The 27,637-nt window shown below is 42.2% G+C and overlaps 1 protein-coding gene across 1 annotated transcript; it reads right to left on the bottom strand.

Moving 5' to 3' along the window:
* Positions 1-10,966: 10,966 nt before the first annotated feature.
* On the bottom strand, positions 10,967-25,692 carry LOC139740106 (uncharacterized). Its single transcript, XM_071650690.1, has 3 exons — positions 24,295-25,692; positions 23,178-23,740; positions 10,967-10,991 (listed from the first exon to the last, which is right to left on the bottom strand). The coding sequence occupies exons 1-3, from the start codon at positions 25,690-25,692 to the stop codon at positions 10,967-10,969; spliced, it is 1,986 nt and encodes a 661-aa protein (XP_071506791.1).
* Positions 25,693-27,637: the final 1,945 nt, after the last annotated feature.

Genomic DNA, 27,637 nt, shown 5'->3' with positions numbered 1-27,637 from the left:
ATGAAACACTATCTGCTTTCGCGTGATGGGACTCTCATATCGTATAATACACGGCGCGCGCGATCATACAAGGGCATTTACGTACAGTGACGTTCGCCATTGGCATTGGCGTGCCCTAATGAAAACAACGAATGCTGTTATTTTATTGTATTTTGCACAACTGCAGGATACTATACATATGCATTGATCCAGATGCAGCTCAGGTACGTCATTTAGTTTACTCTCAAGCGGGTATCATTGTACTCAGACTGTTTAGGACGGCTAAATATCCACTTAAATTTTGTCCTTGCCGATCGTATCCTTCCATATCAGATTACACGCGCCGCTGTCCATTCATTTACTGTAGGGCTGCTGTAAACATGAATATTCATAAGATGAGCGGACGTAGAGGAAACCCTCGCTTTGCCGACCGCTTCTTTTTTTTTGAATTTCCAGGTGGAAATAAAATGGGTAATTCTATGGTCCATCACACCAAGTTTTGTTGATAAAAATAAAAAAGAGGGAGCAAATGAAGACAAAAATATTCTTCTTTCTCCCATAACGAGGGAAAAGAGTTAAAGAAAAAATACGAGGCCCTGAGATGCATGGATTCCAACAGGTGCCTACTTATTAAACCTAATGACTATAATATGATCTCCCCCTCCACAAATAATAGTGGAGATTATAGTGGTAATATAATAACGATAATGATAATAATAATAATAATAATAATGATAATAACAATAATGATAATAATGATGATAAAATGTACCTGTGTCTGAAGCAGATAAACGGGTGGTTCTATGATCTATCAAACCAAGGTTTGGTGATAAAAACTAAAAGAAGAGAGCAGTATAGTGAAGACGAAAATATTGTATTTCTCTCAGCACAATAGCAACAAAAACACAACTGGGGTAGTCCTGCTCAGCACAAGATTGAGTATGTTAGTGCAGTGAAGCAGTTTTTGACAGTTTGCGCAGGACTGTCTTCAGAAAAGCTTTTTATCAAGAGCAGAAAAATGGGGGAAAGAGATTTTTACAATTCTTAACAAATTAACATTTCTGCCTCCCTATGTTGATCATCCCTATATTATGACTCTACTCTCTCCTCTCCCCTAATGGTGCCTCGCTCGGGTGACTACATTTGACTACATTTGTTTGACCAATATTGCAATTTTATGTAGCATTAAATCCTTGAGTTTTTACCTTGAAAATTATAAACTATTTTGTTCATTCCGTAGATTTTATTATAATCTCGACATACTGAATTTCGCATGTGTTTCGTAATCTTTCGTAATTAGCATGTTGCACTAAACGCTTACATTATTTCTTTGGAACCTACATCCTACAAGCATTGCTTTTTAGTAGGTTCCTCATATTTACACATCATTGTATTACATGTCCTTATACATTTGTGAAATTATGTCTAAAATTGACTGTTGTGTTAAACATATTTTACTTCAAAATCAAATGGAATATGTAACCTGAATATGAAATGTGAAATTTGGAACATGATTAAAAAAATAATAATAATTATACAAATGTTAGTAATAATAAAAATGATAATAACAATAACAATATTACACTGTAATAATGATAATAAGAGAATAGGCCAATACAAATTAATGGGGAGGGGTGCTATAATCCATAACTAAGAGTGGGCGGAAGAGACGCAAACAGGTACTGGATTGTTTTAATGTTTAAAAATAAATATCAATGATAACGAAGCTATTTGAAATAAGTAACCTTGAGAGTAACCTTGACATGACGGACAAAAAGATTCACTATCCTTGACCGATAAACTTTTTTTCTGAATTCCCTTGAGTCATCCCCATGTCAATGAATTATATAAAATAGCAATGAAACCGAATGACTATGATCTCCCCTCCCTGAAAATAATAATGGTAATAATCATAATCATAATCATAATCAATGATTATAATGATAGTAAAAACAATAAACAGTATCAATGAGATAAACAGGCGGTTCTAAATCCATCAACCCAAGTTTTGATTATGAAAACAGAAATGAGGGAGCAAATGAAGACAAAAATAATCTTTGTGTATTTCTTCTGTCATAACGTGGTTGAAGAAATATTAAAGAAAGAATACGAAGCCCTGAGACCCGTAGATTTCCACGGGTTTCTTATACTTATAAAGCCTAATGACTACATGATCACAATAATAATATAACAGTAGGAGCATAATAATGATAACAATATGATAATAATGATGATGTTTAGTCTGAAGTATATAAACGGATGGTTCTCTGATACATCGAACCAAGTTTTGGAGATTAAAAACAAAAAGGAGGGAGCGATTGAAGACGAAAATATTATATTTTTTTCTCATAACGTGGGAAAAGAAATAGGAATGAAAAAAAAAATGCGATGCCTTGAGACCAGCCGCGGATTCGCTCGGGTGCCTGCATGGATGCAAGAACAGGGGGTATAATTAATATCAAAGTCATACAGTGTCAATAGCATCTCCCCGTTCAGACGGGAAGAATCTGTGGGCAGAACTTTCGGAGAATCTCATCAAGCGTTTTTTGGTGATTTTTCCCTGAATGTTTGTTTGTTTGTTTGTTTGTTCTGCGAGGGTGAAAATGTGTGTGAGGGCATGGTGGTCATGAGTAGAAGAGAGCACAAGTAACTGTTCTTTTTATTTCATCAATAAAAATGTGTAAAATCGTATATATGAGAGGGAAAAAAAGAGTAAAACCCCTCAGACCCGTGGATTTCCACGGGTGCTGCTAGTCTACTACTATAATACTCGAAGTTGTTGTTGTTGTCGCGGCCTTATGTATTTCCTGTTTTATTTCGGCGTTGCTGGTTTGTCTATCTCCTCCCGAGCCGTCGGCTCCGGGCAGCTGCGACCGGTGCCGTCGGCCGCAGGAGAGTATCCTACATCGAATGGCGCGGGTTTCGTCCCCTCTCCGCCTCCGTGTCGACGTCGAGGACGAAAAAGAAAAATTAATTAGCAACATGCATAATGCATTTTTGTGCGTGACGAAAGAGCCGAGCATTTCAATATTCACGGCACCTGCGCTGGCCTCCTGCTTTCTCGATCTTCCATCTTTTAGCTTGCAGAGACACTGGGGGATACTAAAGATGATGGTGCAGCGAAATCTCTGACATCTTCCGGCGGACGCGCACGCACACTGTGTGTATAGTTCTGTGATGTACCTTTGCCTCCGCCTGTTACGTGTACTGAATGTATTGACGATGGTTACACGAATCTGTGTGTGCGTGATATGGACTACAGTACAAGGGCATTTACGTACAGTTCGCCATTATTGGCGTCCCCAAATGAAAACAACGAACGTTGTTATGTAATTGTATTTTGCACAACTGCAGTAATACTATATGCAGCTCAGGTACGTCATTTAGTTTGCTCGCCGTTTGCTCTCAAGTCCGATGTCATTGTACGCAGACTGTTTAGGACGCGGCTTAATATATTTGCCGATCGTACCCTTCCATATCAGATTACACGCGCAGCTGTGTCCATTCGTTTACTGCAGAGCTGCTGTAATCATACATATTCATAAGATGAGCGGACGTAGAGGAAAACCTCGCTTTGCCGACCGCCTATTTTTAAAATTGCAAGTGGAAATAGAATGTGTGGTTCTATGGTCTATCAAACCAAGTTTTGGTGACAAAAAAAAAGAGGGAGCAAATGAAGATGAATGCAGTGATGTATATATTCTTCTTTCTTCCATAACATGGGAAAAATATTAAAGAAAAAAAAAATACGAGGTCGTGAGACCCTACTCCCACGGGTGCCTATTAAACCTGATGACTATGATCTCCCAAATAATAACAATGATAATAATAATAATAATAATAATAATAATGATAATAATAAGGATAATGATAATGATAATAATAATATATTAATAACTATAATAGGAGCAATAATTGTAGGCCTAATATTGACTATGATAATGTGCAGTCTGAAGCAGATGTAGTTCTATATGATATATCAAGCCAAGTTTTGGTGATTAAAAACACAAAGGAGGGAGCAAAATTATGAAGACGAAAATATCTTATTTTTCTCTCATAACGTGGGGATCAAAGAAACATGAAAAAAAACACACAAAACAAACCGAGGCGTTGAGACCAGCCGTGGATTCCCGCGGGTGCCCGCGTGGATGCAAGAGCAGGGGGTAATCAAAGTCATAGTGTTAATATCTTCCCGTTTCGACGGGAACAACCTGTGGGCAGAACTTTCGGGGAATCTCATTTGCGTTTTTGGTAATTTTTCCCGGAATGTTTTTGTTTTTTGCCCTGCGGAGGTGGAAATGTGTGTGTGCGTGAGGGGGAGGGGTGAGGGGCAACAAGACAACTGTCGGACTTCAACGGGTGCAAATAACCCCTCGAAACTCAAGTTCTATAATAAAAGCAAGTAGTGGCGGGAATGATCCCTACCAATGGACCGGATCGCCGGGCATATACTACAAAAATGTATCATAAAATTTCTGGGAAGGGTGGTCATTTAGAAGACAGCACAATTAACGAAAGAATGAGAAGACTTTTCTTTTTATTTCTTCAATAAAAATGTGCAAAATCGTATTATGAGAAAAAAAAATTAAACCCCTCAGACCCGTGGATTTCCACGGGTGCTGCTAGTTATATATAGTAATCGTGGGAGGAGCCCCATAGGTTTTGCACGCTTTTTTTCTGGAGCTATCTCCTCCGAAGCCGTCGGCTCCGGGCCGCCCAGACCGGTGCCGTTGGCAGCGGGAGGGTCTCTTCTATTGGGTAGGCCGGGTTTCGGCCGCGCTCCTCCTCCGTGTCGACGTCGAGAGCGGCACAAAAAACAAAGAAACACAAAAGACAAACAACAACAAGTACGGTAGCGATTGCGCCGGACTCCTGACGCACACACGCACACTATGTATACATGTTATACACAGCTGCTCGCGCCAGCTCGCAGGCTCAGGTCGCACACACACACGACCGCCCAGCCAATTGCTCACAGCGAGCGTACGCACGGTCATACATTGTGTTCACGGGAGCTTGCCTATTTCGCCGTGCGACGGCTGAAATGAAAGCTCCGATAGCCCTATTCAGTATTTTATTGCATTTTTGCACAACTACAGGGTCCTGTGTAGCTCGGGTTAGTCATTGAGTTTGCTCTCAAATCGGGTGTCATTGTACTCAGACTCTTTAGGATGGCTAAATGTCTACTTTACTTGGACATGTTCGTCTCAGTCGTTGCCCTTCTATTGCATGCGCCGCTGCTGTATCAATGCATACAAGTAAACACGAACGAGTCCATTCGAGCAACCTGGGGCATCGCAGCCGGTCAGAATGTCGCTATAGTGTCGGAATTATAGCGAACTTCAACAGATCCACGGGCTGCCTCACAAAAAAAAAAAAAAAACACTCGCGAGAGTTGATTCGATGACTCGCTTGCAAAGACTAGATATACAAATACACTCCTATAACTAAAAAAAAAAAAGCGTTGGGGATAGAGCTGTACCTGTCGGTTGTGTAAATGGAATGTGACGATGAAGGAAAGTGTCTTGAAACGTTACAATAAATCCAAGCAAATAACGCTCTCTGGAAATTTGCCTATAGCTCTCGATCACTTCCTCACTATCTCCCTCAATTTTTCTCTTTGTATTGGTAGAACTGAGCAGTGGAATTATAGCGAGTGTACTCTTAATGGGAAACTTCACAACAACAACATCAATAACACTAGAATTCCATGACTGAGGCCTACTCGGCACAAAATCACGTATACATTGTACGTGATTGCAGTGAATCAGTTTTGGACAGTTTACACAGGATATACACTTTCGTTAAGAGTAGAGCAACTTTTACCTGATGGAAAAAGATATTTACAATCCTATCGAATCAACTAATTCCCCCTTGATTCATCCCTAAATATATATATATATATGTATATAAATATATATATATATATGTATATATAAATATGTATATATAATATATATATGTAAATATATATATATATATATATATATATACATAATATACTTCTGTGTCCAAAACTCTAAAATGGCTCTACCCCCCCCCCCCTCCACCCCCCATGATAAAAAAGTCCCCTGGGCGGAAGAGGCGCTATATAACGGGTGGATTTTTTCAATGTTTAAAAAGGTATGTATCAAAAGCTATTTGACTTGATGAAAGTCTCATCAAGTGAAGAGTACCTTTTACATGAATGAAAAAAAAAGATGTTCACAATCCTTGACGAACTATCTTTTTTCCTTCCTCAATTTTAATAATAACAGATAACAATAAAGGTGATTTATATTTTATGATTACAATCACAATAACAATAAGAGAGATAATGATAAAGGAACAGTCTGAAGCAGATACATGGATGGTTCTATGATCCATCAAACAAAGTTGGGTGGAAAAAACAAGCAAAGAGGAGGGAGCAAACGATGGCGAAAATATTTGATTTTTTCTATTCTAATATGCGCAGGAAAAGAAATATCAATGGAAAAAACAAAACAAAAGCTTAATACACACCGTACAAGGCCCTGAGAGCCGTGGAATTCCACAGGTGCCTGTGATGGAGGCACGTGCGCGTGGATGGGGGAGGGTAATTTCAAAGTAAAAATCTTTTTATTTCGACAGGAAGAATCTTTTTGCAGGGTAATTTTCTGGGAATGTAAATATCAAAGCGGTTTTAGTAGTTTTCCCCAAATTTTGGTTTTCAGTGGTTTTGTATATTCTATGCGGGGGTGGATATTTGTGTGTGTGTGTGTGTGTGTGTGTGTGTGTGTTTTGCATGAGCGGGGGGGGGGGATGAGGGAAAACAAGACAATACGGTTGGATTTCAACGGGTGCTGCTAACCCCTCCAAACTCAAGTTCTGTGATAAAAGCATTTACGTGGCGGGTAGACGAGAGGAGCACAATTTCCATGAAGGAATAGGAAAATGTTTTGTTTTATTTCATCATTAAAAATGTGGAAAATCAAAAAAATAAAAATAAAAGCCCTCTGACCCGTGGATTTCCACGGGTGCTGCTAGTCATCGAGAGAGCTGTTTTTTGTAACGCTATCTCCTCCGAAGCCCTCGGCTCCGGGCCGCCCAGACCGGTGCCGTCGGCAGCGGGAGAGTCTCTTCTATTGGATAGGCCGGGTTTCGGCCGCGCTCCTCCTCCGTGTCGACGTCGAGAGCGGCACAAAAAACAAAGAAACACATAAGACAAACAACAACAAGTACGGTAGCGATTGCGCCGGACTCCTGACGCACACACACGCACACGATGTATACATGTTATACATGTATACAGCTGCTCGCGCCAACTCGCAGGCTCAGGTCGCACACACACACGATCGCCCAGCTGATTGCTCACAGAGAGCGTACGCACGGTAAATACAGGTGTGTACATTGTATACACGGGAGCTTGCCTATTTCGCCGTGCAACGGCTGAAATGAAAGCTCCGATTGCTCTACTCAGTATTTTATTGCATTTTTGCACAACTACAGGGTCCTGTGTAGCTCGGGTAAGTCATTGAGTTTGCTCTCAAATCGGGTGTCATTGTACTCAGACTCTAATTAGGATGGCTAAATGTCTACTTTACTTGGACGTGTTCGTCACAGTCGTTGCCCTTCTATTTTAGGGATTGCATGCGCCGCTGCTGTATCAATGCATACAAGTAACACACGAGTTAGACCGGGGGCCCAGAGCATTTATTCAGCTGAAAAGGGTCACACTTTTTGATGGTCTCATTGTATAAGGATGTGGCCAAGGGTCAATAAAATGAATTGCTGGCAAGTCACATCCTGTACCGTAAGCCTAGGGACCACAAAAAGGGACCCCGAAAAATGGATTTATTCAGCCGAAGGGGGTCACGGACAAAAGTTGGTGGATATTGTTCCTTTGGGTGTACTTATCATGAAAACAGCAATGCCAGCTATTTTATCCTGTACGGGGCCCCAGACAGTAGCCCCAAAGGGCCCCACAAATATGGTGTTATTCAGCTGAAAAGGGTCACGGCTAATTTCTTTTGCAATGGAAGCAGTTCCCATCAGAGATATCCAAAACACCAATGCCAGCTATTTTATCCTGTACGGGGCCCCAGACAGTAGCCCCAAAGGGCCCCACCCCCCATAGGCCCTACGTACAAACACACACAAACATTGATTTTATTCAGTTGAAAAGAGTCACGGCTAATTTCTTTTGCAATGGAAGTAGTTCCCGTCAGAGATATCCAAAACACCAATGCCAGCTATTTTATCCTTTACGGGGCCCCAGACAGTAGCCCCAAAGTGCCCCACCCCTATAGGCCATAATTTTACCTATACGTACAAACACACACAAACATTGATTTTATTCGTGCAGCTGTGAAGAATCACGGCTAATTTCTTTTCCAATAGGAGTACCCATCAGAGATGTCAAAAACACCAAAGCTAGCTATCTTATCCAGTACGGGGCCCCGGACAGTAGCAGCCCCCCCCCCCCCCCCACACACACACACACACACACACACATTAGTTTCATTCAGCTAAAAAGGGTCACGGCTAATTTCTTTTGCAATGGAAGTAGAACCCATCAGAGATATCCAAAATACCAAAGCCAGTTATTTCATTCCGGAACGGGGCCCAAGACAGTAGCCCAAAATGCCCCCCCCCCCCCCTCCCCACACACACACATTGATTTTATTCAGCTGAAAAAAGGGTCAACTGCTAATTTCTTTTGCAATTTAAGTGGTACTCATCAGAGATATCCAAAACACCAAAGCCAGCTATTATCCTGTACGGGGCCCCAGACAGTAGCCCCAAAGTACCCCCCCCCCCCCCACACACACACACACACACTCATTAGCTTCATTCAGCTGAAAAGGGTCACGGCTATAATTTCTTGGGCAATGGAAGTTGTACCCATCAGAGATATGCAAATTACCAAAGCCAGTTATTTCATCCTGCACGGGGCCCCAGACAGTAGCCCCAAATTGCTCCCCCCACCCCACACACACATAGATTTTATTCAGCTGAAAAGGGTCATGGCTACTTTCTTTTGCAATCAGAAGTAGTAGGCATACTCATCAGAGAGATCCAAAACACTAAAGCCAGTTATTTTATCCTGTACGGGGCCCCAGACAGTAGCCCCAAAGTGCACCCCTACACACACACACACACACACACACACGCACACACATTAGTTTCATTCAGCTGAAAAGGGTCACGGCTAATTTCTTTTGCAATGGAAGTAGTATCCATCAGAGATATCCAAAATACCAAAGCTAGTTATTTTATCCTGCACGGGGCCCCAGACAGTATAGCCCCAAACACGGGTAATTTCTTTTGCACTGGAAGAAGTATACCTTTCAGAGATATTCAACGCACCAAGACCAGTTATTTTATCTTGTACAGAGCCCCAGATTGAGTGTCCCATCCATTATTCAAGTACTGTGAATCAGCTGAAAATGGTCTTACAAATTCTTTTGTAACGTAAATATCAGGGCCTACTGAACAGAGATATCACAAACACCAAAGCAAGTCATCTTATCCTGTATACGGAGTCCTATAGGTTACTACAGTAGCAAAACACCCAAGAAATTTGCAAAGGAAGCATACTTCTGTATAGTGCACAACCGAGATGACCATATTACGAAAACCAGTCATTTCATCCTGTATCGGGCCCAGTACAGTAGCCATAAAGTGCCCCTCCCCCACATATTGTATGACATCATTTAGCTGAAAAGAGTCATAGTTGTTTTTCTTTTACAATCGAAGTAGGCCTTAGTTTACATCTCACGGTCACAACCCCCCAAATCAGCCTGCTCGGCGACCGCTCGGCGAGTTTTTAGCCAATATCGGTCGGTCGCCGACCGGTGACCGACCAGGCACTGCTGATTTTTAGGGCATCGGTCGGTCGCCGCTGAAGTTTTAGCGCGGAGCTAAAATTTCAGCGGTGACCGCTCGATTTCTACTCGCCGTTCAAAATACGCTCGGTGCCTGGGCGGCCACCGGTGCCTGGGCGACCTAATTGAGCGGTCACCGATCTTATCGAGCGGTCGCCGTTGGGCGGTTTAGGTTAAAAAAAATTAAGCCCCAAGAGAATCAGTTGCCGAGCAGTGGCCGCTCGATGACCGATGGGAGATCGGTTGGTCACCGGTCGGTCACCGGTCGGCGAGTTAAAAACTGACCGGCGTCCGGGCGGCGACTGCTTGATTTACAGCGGCGTTCCCCAGGGCATATATAAAGAGCTGCCCAGCACCCACCAAGAGAAACAGAGAAGGGCTTTTTACACTTGTGTTTCCTAACCCCGGACTTTCTCTGACCCAGGACTATCGTTAGTCCCGTACCAATTTTTTCAGCTTTTTACACTCGCCAATTAGTCCCGTACTATCTCTTGTCCGGGGCTAAGGAGAAAACTGACCTTTTTACACTCGTATTTCTTAGCCCCGGACTTTCCAAACCACATGAATATTCATAATTACGTTGTGTACTGTACACGTACACGCACGCACCGGCAGCACTTGATTACCTCGTTTCTTATTGGTCAGTGAGGGTCGGACTTCGTCTCCGTCGCTTAGCCCAGGATTATTTTTTCGTTCTGTTTACACTCACTTGCTTGGCACCGCAATTGCGGTGCTAACCCCTGCTATTTTGCAGGGCCAGATAGTACCGTACTATCGGTGGGGCTAGCCCACTTTGGCAAAAACGAGTGTAAACAGAAAGTGGGCTAAGGATAGTCCCGTACCAACGGTGGGGCTAAGGCCCCCCCTTAGCCCCACCGTTGGTCCGGGGCTAAGCAAAATTTTACAAGTGTAAAAAGCCCTTAAGATTTCTGAACGAAGTCATCAACTCAGCCTGGTTTTCCCAACAATTTTCATTCACAAGAAAATGCCAAAAGCGCAAAGGAAAAGCACTTCAAAACGATAAGAAGGGGAGGAGGAATCGGGGCCGTCTGGAACAGGTATGGGGAGAGAAAGAGGCAACCGTCACCAGGGTTTATCCCCGGAGGAAGAAGCAGGAAACTGTGGCTCTAATTGTCCACTCATCAGAAGAGGACTCGGTCACGTCGGCTGGAGACATGGAGGACAAGGAAGGAAAGGATAGCAACTGTGGGACAAATGACGACCTGCCCTCCATCCAACAATCACTGAACTCCAGCAAACGGTTCACAGAGGAGCAGGAAGAACAAATCGCACAGTTGTTTTTTTTTTTTTGAGGAGCATACATTGTTCTTTAACATGGGGAACAATGATTACAAAAATAAGGCCAAGAGAGGACATCTGTTGGGGGAGCTGGCTAAATCCCTAATGAGACCGACTGTCACAAACTGCTGGACTTGTGGATCTCGTTGTCGAAGTAGTTGAGGTGGAATCAACGACATCTTAGACCTCGTTGACCTCTCTGATGCAGAGAAAGAGCGTTATTGTTTATACAAAAGGGACATACAGTCCCAAATATTGCTCGTGAGAACATCCTGGCAGGGAACGATGGGCCACCGCCCGTACGCCGACAGGAAACCTCTGATGCCCTGCCGATCATCGGTCGGCCGCTGGTCGATTTTTTAAAAATCGACCGGTGGCCGGTGGGAGACCGCTCAGTTGCCGACGGGTAATCGCTCGGTGACTGATCGGACTCTGCCCTGAGAGGATCCTGGCATTTCGCCAAGTTTGACCTAAAATCGGCCGGCAACTGACGAGTCACCGACAGGACATCGACAGATCATCGCTCGGGCACTGCTCGATTTTCGCTGGGGCTGTCAGCCTGCTCAACAGCTCCAAAAACTGCTGGGCAGTGCCAAAATCTCAGCGGCGACCGAGCAGGCTACAAATCGGTCGGTCGCCGCTCTGAGTTGTGACCGTAGCCCAGATACCCAAAACATCAAAGCCAGTTAGGTTTTCCCAGCCCATTTCGCACTTTTGTCGGTTCATTTGATAGAAGGTTCGAATTCGTACAATGGGTATTCAAATTGGCTGGCCGGTACCCTATACGTTCATTCAAATTCGCCTTGACTTGCCGAAAAGGGTATTTCAGTCATTAAATTTCGCGAAAGACAGTCAAATTCCAAACGTGTTAATTCAATTTAAATCATGCTATTTCTTTGTTTCAGATCATTTTAATGTGTCTTTCTATGTGTGTTTTCGTTTCATCTATAAATTACTGTTATAAAGCAGTAAAAGTATCATATTTCTTATCTAGTATAACTGGATTTGGTTGTTCTGTAACCAGACTGGTAACGCTCCTTCTCTGTCATATACATGTCATTATAGGCCTATACGTGTACCAGTAATGCAGATTAACTTCATTTTTTATTAGCATGACAGCACAATAGACACAGACGTATATCTCTAGAAGACATAGAAAGTATTATTTAAAAAAAAATTGAGGATCATAACCTTGACTTCCTGGAACTGGCCGACCGCTCGTAATAAAGCGCTCGTAACGGCCAGATAATTTGTGGCTTCTTACTTCTTCGGATTTAAAAAGCACGTAAAAAAAAAAAACTGGTGTCAAAGTCTCTTAAACGAATACGAAAACATGAAAAGCTATGATGCTTACAAAACAATAACTACGATGAAAAGAAATAAGGAAAGAGGTCAAGCATGAACATATCTGGACTGCAGACACGTTAAATTAGATGACCAGAAATCAATTTGAATGAACGAGTGCAGCATGTGATCACGTGACTATATCATTATGAATTTATGAATGAACGGATAGTGGAATGGTGCTTGTCTTATAATCATGGATTTCAGTTGAAAAAGTGTTATTTAGAATAAGGTTAGAGGTAATGTGAATGTTTCAAAATGAATTTGAATGAAGAGATTATGACATTGAACTACCATGTCATCTAGGCGAAATTTTTGCTAAATTTAATTCAACAGTAAAGAATTCGATTAAAAGAGGTGCGAAATTGGCCCGGATGCAGGACCTTTGACAGGTATAGCCCCAAGGTATTCCCATCCCATATGAATTAAGTGTTTTTAGGTGAAAAGAGTCATGTATGCCTATTTTCCTTGGCAGTGGAATTAACAGCTGAGATACGTAAAACACAAACCCATCCAGTTAAGGGGCCCCAAGCCAGTAGCTGGAAAGTGCTCCCGTATTATTTTATTCTTAAGTAAGTGAAAAGAATCACTGCTATAATTTCTTTTGCAATGGAAGTAGTACTCAACGAGGTATCAAAAACACCGAAACCAGTTATATAGCTGTATGGGGCCCCACGGAGTGTTCCTAAAGTGTCCCCACATGTAATTCCACTATCAAGATCTGCACCCCGATCTATTCAATCTGTCAGATCGGGAGAGAGCGGCAAAAGTGTACGGGGACCGGGAGCATCGTAGCAGCAGCGTTTGGGTGATGGGGTTGGATCTGGCAATTTTACAGATCGGGAAGAAATTTTGAACTGGTTCAAAATTTCTTCCCCATCTCCCCATCAAGATTGACCTAGTCTGAATCGTAGCCCAAACGGGGAGAGAGCAGTGACAGTGTAAATACCGCGGGATGAGCATAACAATTCTAGGTTTTTCTGACCGTAGTAACAGTGTCACAAGAACGGGAAGTAGTCTAAACTAGACACCGACGACATGGTCCCGCTGCTGCGCCGCTTTCTTGATCAAAGCACAACCTTCCCGCTTTAACGACGCTCTCACTAAGTTCACTACTCTCGTATAAAATCAAGGCCTGTTCCTACGACGCTTCATTCCTGCTTAGATAACGCTGTTGGCCGCTTTAGCTACGCTGTTCCTACGCTTTCCCAGACTCAATTACGCATGTCTTCCGCTCTCGCCGCTCTAAAATCGAACGTAGCCGATACGCTGGAAAATGTTTGCCAGAACAGCAAAACTGATGATGATGAGGAGGACGTTGTCGTTGTCGCGAAAATGAAGACGAAGGAGCGCATATTTAAGAAGAAGAAGAGATGCAAACGATAAAGAGAATAAAGCAAAACACATTGAAGCTACTGTTTTGGGCCCCGTGCAGGATAAAGTCTGACTTTGGTATTTTGGATATCCGATGGGTACTACTTCCATTGCAAAAGAAATTAGCCGTGACCCTTTTCGGCTGAATGAAACCAATATATATATATATATATATATATATGTGTGTGTGTGTGTGTGTGTGTGTGTGTGTAGGGGGCACTTTGGGGCTACTGTCTGGGGCCCCGTACAGGATAAAATAACTGGCTTTAGTGCTTTGGATATCTCTGATGAGTACTACTTCCGATTGCAAAAGAAAGTAGCCGCGACCCTTTTCAGCTGAATAAAATCAATGTGTGTGTGTGGGGGGGGGGGAGGGGGGAGGGGGTAAGGGGGCAATTTGGGGCTACTGTCTTGGGCCCCGTGCAGGATAAAATAACTGGCTTTGGTGTTTTGTATATCTCTGATGGGTACTACTTCCATTGCAAATGAAATTAGCCGTTACTCTTATCAGCTGAATAAAGTCAATGTGTGTGTGTGTGTTTGTACGTAGGGCTTATAGGGGGCGGGGCACTTTGGGGCTACTGTCTGGGGCCCCATGCAGGATAAAATAGCTGGCTTTGGTGTTTTGGATATCTCTGATGGGTACTACTTCCATTGCAAATGAAATTAGCCGTTACTCTTATCAGCTGAATAAAGTCAATGTGTGTGTGTGTGTGTGTTTGTACGTAGGGCTTATAGGGGGCGGGGCACTTTGGGGCTACTGTCTGGGGCCCCATGCAGGATAAAATAGCTGGCATTGGTGTTTTGGATATCTCTGATGGGAACTACTTCCATTGCAAAAGAAATTAGCCGTGACCCTTTTCAGCTGAATAACACCATATTTGTGGGGCCCTTTGGGGCTACTGTCTGGGGCCCCGTACAGGATAAAATAGCTGGCATTGCTGTTTTCATGATAAGTACACCCAAAGGAACAATATCCACCAACTTTTGTCAGTGACCCCCTTCGGCTGAATAAATCCATTTTTCGGGGTCCCTGTTTGTCGCCCCTAGGCTTACGGTACAGGATGTGACTTGCCAGCAATTCATTTTATTGACCCTTGGCCACATCCTTATATGATGAGACCATTAAAAACTGTGACCCATTTCAGCTGAATAAACTATTGTGTATGTGTGTAGGGGGGGGGGGGGCACTTTGGGGCTACTGTCTGGGGCGCCGTACAGGATAAAATAGCTGGCTTTGGTGTTTTGTATATCTCTGATGGGTACTACTTCCATTGCAAATGAAATTAGCCGTTACTCTTATCAGCTGAATAAAGTCAATGTGTGTGTGTGTGTGTTTGTACGTAGGGCTTATAGGGGGCGGGGCACTTTGGGGCTACTGTCTGGGGCCCCATGCAGGATAAAATAGCTGGCTTTGGTGTTTTGGATATCTCTGATTGGTACTCCTTCCATTGCAAAAGAAATTAGCCATGACTCTTTTCAACTGAATAAAATCAATGTTTGTGTGTGTTTGTACGTAGGGCCTATGGGGGTGGGGCCCTTTGGGGCTACTGTCTGGGGCCCCGTACAGGATAAAATAGCTGGCATTGGTGTTTTGGATATCTCTGATGGGAACTACTTCCATTGCAAAAGAAATTAGCCGTGACCCTTTTCAGCTGAATAACACCATATTTGTGGGGCCCTTTGGGGCTACTGTCTGGGGCCCCGTACAGGATAAAATAGCTGGCATTGCTGTTTTCATGATAAGTACACCCAAAGGAACAATATCCACCAACTTTTGTCCGTGACCCCCTTCGGCTGAATAAATCCATTTTTCGGGGTCCCTGTTTGTCGCCCCTAGGCTTACGGTACAGGATGTGACTTGCCAGCAATTCATTTTATTGACCCTTGGCCACATCCTTATATGATGAGACCATTAAAAACTGTGACCCTTTTCAGCTGAATAAATGCTCTGGGCCCCCGGTCTATTAGGGCTCTTTTCCACTACATTTCATAGTTTGAATATTACGTACAATGTTTAAAATGGTTAATTTGGGCTTACATCATTCATTTTTACATCAATTCATGAGGTCACTAATTAAACAGGTGATATTTATTAATTCATACACAACTAAAATTATTACTTATATTTTACCAGATACGTTACCAAAGGTGATTCGATGTTTTTCAATAGTTATTTCCCCAGGAAAGCAATTCATATTTGTTTCCTGTGGAAATTCCAGATCGGATCGTTCCCTTTGCATGATTTGTGGGATTCGAAACTTTATTTGTAAGCGAAATTTGCTAAAAATACAAAGTGAATCTTAAGGTTATATTTCATTTCAGCAAAAAGCATATTTCACCCTACCACACAGAAATAATTTCTACCAATTAGCAAGGGATGACAACATCTTTACCTCTTCAAAAACTCCAATATCTTTAGGGGGGACAGATGTCTTTTCCTGAACAGAAATTGGATCAAAACAATAAATTTAATTCAGAGTTAGGAGTCCATTACAAAATGTAAATTTGCGGTAACGTATCTGATTGGTGATCAAAAATCATATATGATGCTCTATTTCAATTCATTTTTACTCAATGAATGGCCATCATTTAGAATGTTCCACTTTTTGTTTCGTATTTGACCGGTTTTGAAGTTTCCGAAAACACATCTTTGAATGTATTGCTTTGTGGTTGATTTTTCGGTTTTACTCACATGGAATTGAACACCTTAATCTGAGAATGGCCCTATATGCAGCTCAGGTACATCATTTAGTTTGCTCGCCGTTTGCTCTCAAGTCCGGTGTCATTGTACGCAGACTGTTTAGACGCGGCTAAATATATTTGCCGATCGTACCCTTACATATCAGATTACACGCGCAGCTGTGTCCATTCGTTTACTGCAGAGCTGCTGTAATCATACATATTCATAAGATGAGCGGACGTAGAGGAAAACCTCGCTTTGCCGACCGCCTATTTTTAAAATTGCAAGTGGAAATAGAATGTGTGGTTCTATGGTCTATCAAACCAAGTTTTGGTGACAAAAAAAAGAGGGAGCAAATGAAGACGAATGCAGTGATGTATATATTCTTCTTTCTTCCATAACATGGGAAAAATATTAAAGAAAAAAAATACGAGGTCGTGAGAACCTACTCCCACGGGTGCCTATTAAACCTGATGACTATGATCTCCCCCTCCCCAAATAATAACAATGATGATAATAATAATAATAATAATAATAATGATAAGGATAATGATAATAATGATATAATAATAACAATAATAGGAGCAATAATTGTAGGCCTAATATTAATTATGATAATGTACAATCTGAAGCAGATGTAGTTCTATATTGATATGATATATCAAGCCAAGTTTTGGTGATTAAAAACAACAAGGAGGGAGCAAAATTATGAAGACGAAAATATCTTATTTTTCTCTCATAACGTGGGGAAAAGAAACATGAAAAAAAAAACACAAAACAAACCGAGGCCTTGAGACCAGCCGTGGATTCCCGCGGGTGCCCGCGTGGATGCAAGAGCAGGGGGTAATCAAAGTCATAGTGTTAATATCTTCCCGTTTCAACGGGAACAACCTGTGGGCAGAACTTTCGGGGAATCTCATTTGCGTTTTTGGTAATTTTTCCCTGAATGTTTTTGTTTTTTGCCCTGCGGAGGTGGAAATGTGTGTGTGCGTGAGGGGGGGGGGGTGAGGGGCAACAAGACAACTGTTGGACTTCAACGGGTGCAAATAACCCCTCGAAACTCAAGTTCTATAATAAAAGCAAGTAGTGGCGGGAATGATCCCTACCAATGGACCGGATCGCCGGGCATATACTACAAAAATGTATTATAAAATTTCTGGGAAAGGTGGTCATTTAGAAGACAGCACATTAACGAAAGAATGAGAAGACTTTTCTTTTTATTTCTTCAATAAAAATGTGCAAAATCGTATTATGAGAAAAAAAAATAAAACCCCTCAGACCCGTGGATTTCCACGGGTGCTGCTAGTCCTATACTATAATACTCGAAGTTGTTGTTGTTGTCGCGGCCTTATGTATTTCCTGTTTTATTTCGGCGTTGCTGGTTTGTCTATCTCCTCCCGAGCCGTCGGCTCCGGGCAGTTGCGACCGGTGCCGTCGGCCGCAGGAGAGTATCCTACATCGAATGGCGTGGGTTTCGTCCCCTCTCCGCCTCCGTGTCGACGTCGAGGACGAAAAAGAAAAATTAATTAGCTACATGCATAATGCATTTTTGTGCGTGACGACAGAGCCGAGCGTTTCAATATTCACGGAACCTGCGCTGGCCTCCTGCTTTCTCGATCTTCCATCTTTTAGCTTGCAGAGACATTGGGGGATACTAAAGATGATGGTGCAGCGAAATCTCTGACATCTTCCGGCGGACGCGCACGCACACACACAATGTACCTCGCAGAACTCTACACACTCTACACTGTGTGTATAGTTCTGTGCTGTACCTTTGCCTCCGCCTGTTACGTGTACTGAATGTATTGACGATGGTTTCACGAATCTGTGTGTGCGTGACATGGACTACAAGGGCATTTACGTACAGTTCGCCATTTGGCGTCCCCAAATGAAAACAACGAACGTTGGTTATGTAATTGTATTTTGCACAACTGCAGAATACTATATGCAGCTCAGGTACGTCATTTAGTTTGCTCGCCGTTTGCTCTCAAGTCCGGTGTCATTGTACGCAGACTGTTTAGACGCGGCTAAATATATTTGCCGATCGTACCCTTACATATCAGATTACACGCGCAGCTGTGTCCATTCGTTTACTGCAGAGCTGCTGTAATCATACATATTCATAAGATGAGCGGACGTAGAGGAAAACCTCACTTTGCCGACCGCCTATTTTTAAAATTGCAAGTGGAAATAGAATGTGTGGTTCTATGGTCTATCAAACCAAGTTTTGGTGACAAAAAAAGAGGGAGCAAATGAAGACGAATGCAGTGATGTATATATTCTTCTTTCTTCCATAACATGGGAAAAATATTAAAGAAAAAAAATACGAGGTCGTGAGAACCTACTCCCACGGGTGCCTATTAAACCTGATGACTATGATCTCCCCCTCCCCAAATAATAACAATGATGATAATAATAATAATAATAATAATAATAATAATGATAAGGATAATGATAATAATGATATAATAATAACAATAATAGGAGCAATAATTGTAGGCCTAATATTAATTATGATAATGTACAATCTGAAGCAGATGTAGTTCTATATTGATATGATATATCAAGCCAAGTTTTGGTGATTAAAAACAAGGAGGGAGCAAAATTATGAAGACGAAAATATCTTATTTTTCTCTCATAACGTGGGGAAAAGAAACATGAAAAAAAAAAACACAAAACAAACCGAGGCCTTGAGACCAGCCGTGGATTCCCGCGGGTGCCCGCGTGGATGCAAGAGCAGGGGGTAATCAAAGTCATAGTGTTAATATCTTCCCGTTTCAACGGGAACAACCTGTGGGCAGAACTTTCGGGGAATCTCATTTGCGTTTTTGGTAATTTTTCCCTGAATGTTTTTGTTTTTTGCCCTGCGGAGGTGGAAATGTGTGTGTGCGTGAGGGGGGGAGGGGTGAGGGGCAACAAGACAACTGTTGGACTTCAACGGGTGCAAATAACCCCTCGAAACTCAAGTTCTATAATAAAAGCAAGTAGTGGCGGGAATGATCCCTACCAATGGACCGGATCGCCTGGCATATACTACAAAAATGTATTATAAAATTTCTGGGAAGGGTGGTCATTTAGAAGACAGCACAATTAACGAAAGAATGAGAAGACTTTTCTTTTTATTTCTTCTATAAAAATGTGCAAAATCGTATTATGAGAAAAAAAATAAAACCCCTCAGACCCGTGGATTTCCACGGGTGCTGCTAGTCCTATATTATAATCGCGTAAGGATCGGCCCCATGCCTTCCCGTGCTTTATTTTGTGCGGCTATCTCCTCCGAAGCCGCCGGCTCCGGGCCCCCGAGACCGGTGCCGTCGGCAGCGGGAGGGTCTCTTCTATTTCCCGTTCGGGTTTCGTCCGCGCTCCTCCTCCGTGTCGACGTCGAGAGCGGTACAAAAAACATAGAAAAACAAAAGACAAACACCGACATGCAGCGTTTGCGCGCTGGTATCCCGCGTCAGTGCGCGGCGAAAGCTCTATCATCGTTCTTGGACGCACACACACGCACGTGCACGATGTATATGGGTTTTGTCTCACCTCCCTGGTTATATACAGCTCGCGCCAGCTCGCAGGCTCAGGTCGCACACACAGAACTCTATACAATCTGTAGGCCCGTTCTCAGTAAAAGCGTTCAAATACGGAATTTTGGTGTCGCCGACATTCCATGACAGTTTGCGGTTCCCTGAAACCTATTAGATACTATTTAAATGTTTATAATATATCACGAGGACTTTATTTGTTAAAAATAAACACGATCAAATGCGGTTATCTGCCTTTTTGTATAAAATTTTGCTGTTAAACTTCGTTAAGACCCCAAAAACGCAGTGTCGCCGGCTATTTCAGAATTATGTTTTATTGCTCCTCTCCGTCCACAAACACACTTTCCAAATATCATTTTCATGGACGATGAGCATATCATATGAGCTAATCACAATACTCAAAAAGTTCCAAAATTTTTATTGACTTCTTTTTTTATAGCCTTTTGAAACCTGTCGCCAAGTTCACCGCCAGATACGTTACCAGTTTCTTTAGTGTTACAGCATTGCGAAAATAACAAGACTATGCAATGACCCTGTGTATATGAAACCCTGAGGATATACTTCATACATTGCAAGTACTTAGATTTTTTGTGCAACAGCTCTTTTTTGAGAATACGGTACAATGTTTGAAATATCGGTTTTCTACACTTTTATTTGGACAGATACGTGACATACTTTTCACGCCACCCACTGCGACAGATGTTGCAATGTCAGACAAATTGTATATTATACATTACTCCTCGGAATGACGCATCGATTCAACATTAAAGTTTAGTACAAGCGAGAAATATTTGGTAGATATCGCTCTCATGATAATATGATCGACCATATACGTTACCACAGATACGTTACCCCAGATACGTGACCGAATTTTGCTCATTGGTCTTGTGCTTTCTGGGGATCAAATCTGGTCAAAATTCATCCCTACACATTACCTGCTTCGTTTTGTTGGACCTCAGGATTATATTCTTACACCAAAAGGACAGAGAGGTGAAAAAGACCAACACTTCCACATGATTTTTCTTTCTGCATCAGTGTCTCACAACTTAATGCCAAGTTTTCCGACAGATACGTTACCACACAATCAAAATGCTGAAAAGAAATTGTAAATGTTTTTACAAACAAATCGTTGTGTGCTCATAAACTCCAAAGTTCTATTCTATAAAACCCAGCCACTTTCATATTCTATGCAACAACTTTGAACGTTTATCTTACAAGACGAAGCTAAGATTCAGCATATCAGTTTTTTGCTTTTCGGATTTAGCAGATACGTTACGTATAATTCAGGGCACCCACGGTGACAAATAATGTTATGTAAAACAAAGTGTTCATAAAACAATTCTGCATAGAATGACGCTTCCATAAAAAATTAAAGTTATGTTCAAATGAAGAATATTTAGTAGAAATTGCTCTGTAACTTCACCGACAGATTCATTTACGGTACGCCAGATACGTTACCAAACTTTGAAAGAGTAAAAAGTAGTTTATGAAACGCTTCCGAGAAAAGTTTCAGTGTTCTGTTGCATATTTATTCTAGTGTTTTTCAACATATGAAGAACTACTCAAGATTCATTGATAAGTTGAACAATTATTTATTCATTTTCATTAAAAGGGATGAGCCAAATACGTTACCATAGGTCAAACAACTGTTTAGCATATCGAGTTCATAGAGACTGTACCTACTTCCTTCTAAATGCCTGCAAATATATATTTTTTAAACCTTGTTTGCATTATCCATCAAAACGTAATGAATATTTATAGTCAGATGGATAAATACATTCAGACGTAAGATGAGAATATTCTGTGAATGAAGAACTCAGCTTTCACATTTAGGGCTCTTTTCCACTACATTTCATAGTTTAAATATTACGTACAATGTTTAAAATGGTTAATTTGGGCTTACATCATTCATTTTTACATCAATTCATGAGGTAAATAATTAAACAGGTGATATTTATTAATTCATACACAACTAAAATTATTACTTATATTTTACCAGATACGTTACCAAAGGTGATTCGATGTTTTTCAATAGTTATTTCCCCAGGAAAGCAATTCATATTTGTTTCCTGTGAAATTCCAAATTGGATCGTTCCCTTTGCATGATTTGTGGAATTCGAAACTTTATTTGTAAGCGAAATTTGCTAAAAATACAAAGTGAATCTTAAGGTTACATTTCATTTCAGCAAAAAGCATATTTCAACTTACCACACAGAAATAATTTCTACCAATTAGCAAGGGATGACAACATCTTTACCTCTTGAAAAACCCCAATATCTTTAGGGGGACAGATGTCTTTTCCTAAACAGAAATTGGATCAAAACAATAAATTTAATTCAGAGTTAGGAGTCCACTACAACATGTAAATTTGCGGTAACGTATCTGATTGGTGATCAAATATCATATATGATGCTCTATTTCAATTCATTTTTACTAAATGAATGGCCATCATTTAGAATGTTCCACTTTTTGTTTCGTATTTGACCGGTTTTGAAGTTTCCGAAAACACATCTTTGAATGTATTACTTTGTGGTTGATTTTTCGGTTTTACTCACATGGAATTGAACACTTAATCTGAGAATGGCCCTGTTATAGCGGTAGCACAGTGAGCATTCTCGCTCGCCCAGCTGATCGTTCGCGGAGACATGACACACACACTATGGGTACCGGGTACGGGCAATACTCGTATATCGCAGAGAGATATGTGTATGCATTGAGCCTGTCGCTGTGTTGCATTTATTGCATATCATGATGCTGGATGTGTACAGTGCAGGACCGTTGTGGTATAGTGCACCGGAGAGAGAGAGGGCTGATGAAGATTACTGGTACCAGTACTGAAGAAACTGGTCCCCGACTGCAGCCTTGAATATTGCTACTGTTTGGGAAGTTGCTATGGTGTCTGGGAGATGATTCCAGTCCACCGTTGTCTTAACAAAAAAAGAGTTCTTATACTGATCTGTATTTGAACTTTCAACAACAAAACACTTACTATGATTTGTGACTTGCCTTTCTACTAGGTTGTCTGCCTCAAACCCAGTAAATTTCTTTGCTTTGATTTGTCTTTTTGGTCGTATAGGTCTGAGAAAATCATTTACAGGGAGGGCTGGTACCAACCCCCCGACCACTTTGAAGTAGGATGATAGCCTTGCACATCTCCGCCTCGATGCTAATGTGTGAAGGTCAAGATTGGTCAGCATCTGCGTCATACTTCCCGGGTCTCTCGACTGGTAGTCTCCAGTGATGAAACGGGCTCCTCTTCGTTGGATTTTTTCGAGGGAGTCTATGTCCTTCATTAAGTATGGATCCCATACTATGGCGCCGTATTCCATGATGGATCTGACGAGTGCTGTGTAAGCTGTTCTCTTGCAGTTCTTTGGACAGAACCCCAGATTACGCCTCAGAAGTGCAAGTACTGCATTTGCTTTGCGAGCTGTCTTGGCAACATGTGGGCTCCAACTCAGCTTCTCATTTAGAGTAACTCCGAGGTAAGGGTGTTCAGATACCGGTACCTGCTTTAGGATCTGATCCTGTAGCCTGTAAAAGTGGGTGGACTTTGAGTTGATGCTCAGTATCTTACATTTACTGGTGTTGAATGTCATGCCCCATGTTTCAGCCACTTCCCCAGGTTGATGAGGTCGTTTTGGAGTATCTGGTGATCTCTTTGCGATCCGATCTCCCTATATAGTAGGCAGTCATCAGCAAATAAGCGTACTTGTGATTTGACGCAGGATGGAAGGTCATTTACGTGACAGAGAAAAAGCAATGGGCCGAGGACTGTGCCTTGTGGGACGCCAGATGTAACAGGCACTGCCGCAGACTGGTGTCCATCCACTACTACAGACATTTCCCTGGTAGTGAGGAATGTTTGCAGCCAACTATGTAGGGGGCCTTTGATCCCATATTCAGTAAGTTTGTGTAGTAGCTTGTTGTGTGGGACTGTATCGAAGGCCTTCGAAAAATCAAGTATGGCAACATCTACTTGCTTCCTTTTGTTGTAGGCTGTCATAAAATCATGGACAGTAGTTAACAGTTGAGTTTCGGTAGAGTGACCTGATCTGAACCCATGATTTAGAGATGTTAAGATATTGTGTGTCTCCAAATGGTCCATCATATGCTTGCAAATGATGTGCTCGAGGAGTTTGCAGATTACTGACGTGAGTGAGACTGGTCTGTAGTTTTCTGCCAAGTGTATGTCTCCATTTTTGTAGACAGGTGTGATATTTGCCTTTACCCAGTCAGGGGGTAAGGTGCCTTTTAATACAGACAGTTGGAATATCTCGGTCAATCCCGGAGCTAAGTCTTTGGAGCATTCTTTTAGGATGATGTTTGGGATGTTATCTGGGCCGACTGCTTTAGAGATGTTGATACCAGCTAAAAGCTTTTCAACTCCTTCCACAGTAACAGTTAGAGGTTCGATTTGGTGTTTGCAACTCTTGGTAGTGGGTAGGTCACTACTTGCTTTCTTGAAGACTGACTCAAACTGCTTCACAAGAATCTGGGCTTTATCCTTGCTGTCATGTAGGAGTTTCCCATCTTTTTTGAGTGGTGGAAGTCCTGTCCTGTCTTGCCGCTTGGCTTTGACGTATCTCCAGAAGGGCTTGGAGTTGTTGTTGTCAAGCCCTGTGATAATGGAAGTGTTGACATATTCCTCTTCTGCTATGCGAAATGCTCTCTTGCATTTCCGTTGGAAGTCTTTGAATTTGCCCCAGTCGTTGCTTCTCTTTGCCTGCTTATACAGTCGGGCCTTTCGACGTACCATACGTTTCAGTTTGTGGTTGAACCAAGGGAGGGACTTTCTCCTCTTTGTTGTTCTCGAGGGGACACTTTCATCAATGATGTGAGAGAGTGAAGTTTTGAAGGTGGTCCATAATGAGCATATATCATCCCCCTGTTTCTTTCTTTCTAGTATGATGGTGGAGAGGTGAGAAGCTTCAGAATGAATTTTCTTCCAGTCTGCTTTGGAGAAGACATAGAGACGTCTGGCATTTTGTGTGGTGAGTTGAGGCAAGATACAGAAGTCGGTCACCACCATCGCATGATCACTGATTCCAGGGATACTTGTGGAAGTTTTCACCAAAGATGGATTATTGGTGAGGACCAGGTCCAAAATGTTCTCTAACCTGGTGGGCTGATCATGGATTTGTGTCAGTCCATAGTCAGTGGCGATGTCAATGAGAGCTTGTTGTACCTCCCTATCCGGTGCTCCTTTCCTCACTGTCAGATGCTCCCAGTCTATGTCGGGGCAGTTGAAATCCCCCGCTAGCACTATATGCTTCTCCTTGGGCTGGGACAGCAATTTTTGCAGTGAGTCTCCTAATTTGCGGATGCTGTCCAAGTGTCTATGTGGCATGTAGAAGGATGCAATGTAGAGGTCCCTGCTCCCTTGGATCTTGGCTTTGGTCCAAACTACCTCGCATTCCGTCGTAAGTGACGGCTGGCTTTCAGATGTCATGTCCTTTCTAACACCAACGAAGACCCCACTACCGGTGGTCTCTCTGTCGTTTCGATAAAAGGCATGCGTTGGTGGAAACACTTCGCTTGATTTGATGGCATTGTGTTCGGGATCCTTGCCAGGCTTGATTCCAGACAACCATGACTCCGTACCACATATGATATCTCCGTACCACATATGATATCTGTATGATATCGTACTCGGTACACGGGAAGCTACGAATGCCGTATTTTATTTCCAAAACTGCAGGATCCTCTGCAGCTCAGCTACGTCATTCAGTTTGCTCTCAAGTCGGGTATCATTGTACTCAGACCGTTTAGCAGTGATGTCGACGGCTAAATATCCACTTAAATTTTGTTCTTGCCGATCGTTCCTTTCCATATCAGATTACAGGCCTGCGCCTGTGTATGTATTGACGATGGTTACACGAAACACACTATCTGCGTGCACGTGATATGGGCTCTCATATGGTAATTACATACACGGCTCGGTCATACAAGGGCATTTACGTACAGTTCGCCATTGGCGTGCCGAAATGAAAACAGCGAATGCTGTTATTTTATTGTATTTTGCACAACACTACAGGATACTATGCAGCTCAGGTACGTCATTTAGCCCTCACGTCGGGTATCATTGTAGTCAGACTGTTTAGGACGGCTAAATATCCATTTAAATTTTTATCCTTGCCGATCGTGCCCTTCCATTTCAGATTACACGCGCCGCTGTCCATTCGTTTATTGCTGCTGTAAACATGAATATTCATAAGACACGTGCGGACGTAGGGGAAAACCTCGCTTTGCCGACCGTCTATTTTTGAAGTTACAAGTGGAAATTAAATGGGTGATTCTATAGTCCGTCAGACCAAGTTTTGGAGATAAAAATAAAAAAGAGGGAGCAAATGAAGACAAGAATAATCTTCTTTTTCCCATAACGTGGGAAAAGAAATACATGTATTAAAGAAAAAATACGAGGCCCTGAGACCCATGGATACCCACGGATGCCTACTTATTAAACCTATAATGACTATATCATCTCCCCTCCCAAAATGATATTTATCAAATGATGATACAATAATAGTATTCATATATTAATGATAATAATGATAATGTACAGTCTGAAGCAGATAAACGGGCGGGGATATGTAAACATATTGTCGTTTTTTTTAAATGACGTGGTAAAATGAATATTATTCATGACATACGCGACTTTTCAGCTTTTTCATGAAGAGAAAAGATGTGTGTGCGTTGGGGCCAGAAAGGGCTCATGTATTTTTTTTTTCAACGGGCGTCGAGACTGAGGGCGAATGGCATGGGGAAGGGGGAGATATGTAGGGCAAAATGTCATTGGCACCCCGTGCTTTGACGGGAAGAATCTTTGGGCAAAGAAGACAATCCTCGAATTTCCACGGGTGCTGAAGCACTAAGTTCCCTAACAAAAAAAGTCCTGTGGTACTCCCTGTGGTACTTGTCGGTACCACACAATGTACCACACACTTGTAATGGTACCACAGGAACTGTGTGGTACTGTACCACAGGCTTGTAGGGTACTCCCTGTAGTACTTGTCAGTACCACACAATGTACCACATAAATAAATGTTACCACAGGAACTGTGTGGTACTGTTTTACAGGCTCATGTGGTACTTCCTGTGGTACTGGTTGGTACCACACAATGTACCACACAAATATATGTTAACACAGGAACTGTGTGGTACTGTGTCACAGCATCGTGTGGTACTCTGGGATGTACCACAGGGCAGTACCACAGGACATTACCACAGGAAAGTTCCACAGGACAGTACCACAAGACAGTACACACAAATTGTCCTGTGGTATTTTGGGATGTATACCACACAACAGTACCACAGGACAGTACCACATGAATTGTCCTGTGGTATTTTGGGACGTACCACAGGAGAGTACAACAGGAAAGTACCACAGGATAGTACCACAGGACAGTACCACACGACTTGTTCTGTGGTATTTTAGGACGTACCACAGGACAGTACCACAGGGCAGTTCCACAGGACAGTACCACAGGAAAGTACCACAGGATAGTACCACAGGACAGTACCACAGGAATTGTCCTGTGGTATTTTGGGACGTACCACAGGACAGTACCACA

The sequence above is a fragment of the Diadema antillarum genome, unplaced genomic scaffold, assembly GCF_040938485.1.
Source record: "Diadema antillarum isolate AM-2024a unplaced genomic scaffold, OU_Dant_1.0 seq00000835_RagTag, whole genome shotgun sequence".
Lineage (NCBI taxonomy): Eukaryota > Metazoa > Echinodermata > Echinoidea > Diadematoida > Diadematidae > Diadema > Diadema antillarum.
This window is presented reverse-complemented; position numbering and strand designations above follow the sequence as displayed.

What these genes read in the sequence shown, in the direction of transcription:
- LOC139740106 (XM_071650690.1), bottom strand. Translation starts at nt 25,692, where the DNA reads ATGTGGTACGGAGATATCATATGTGGTACGGAGTCATGGTTGTCTGGA. An exon ending in GCACCTTACCCCCTGACTGG is followed by an intron (nt 23,741 to 24,294) that starts GTAAAGGCAAAT and finishes CCTACTATATAG; the next exon opens with GGAGATCGGATCGCAAAGAG. An exon ending in TACTTCAAAGTGGTCGGGGG is followed by an intron (nt 10,992 to 23,177) that starts GTTGGTACCAGC and finishes CCATGTCTCCAG; the next exon opens with CCGACGTGACCGAGTCCTCT.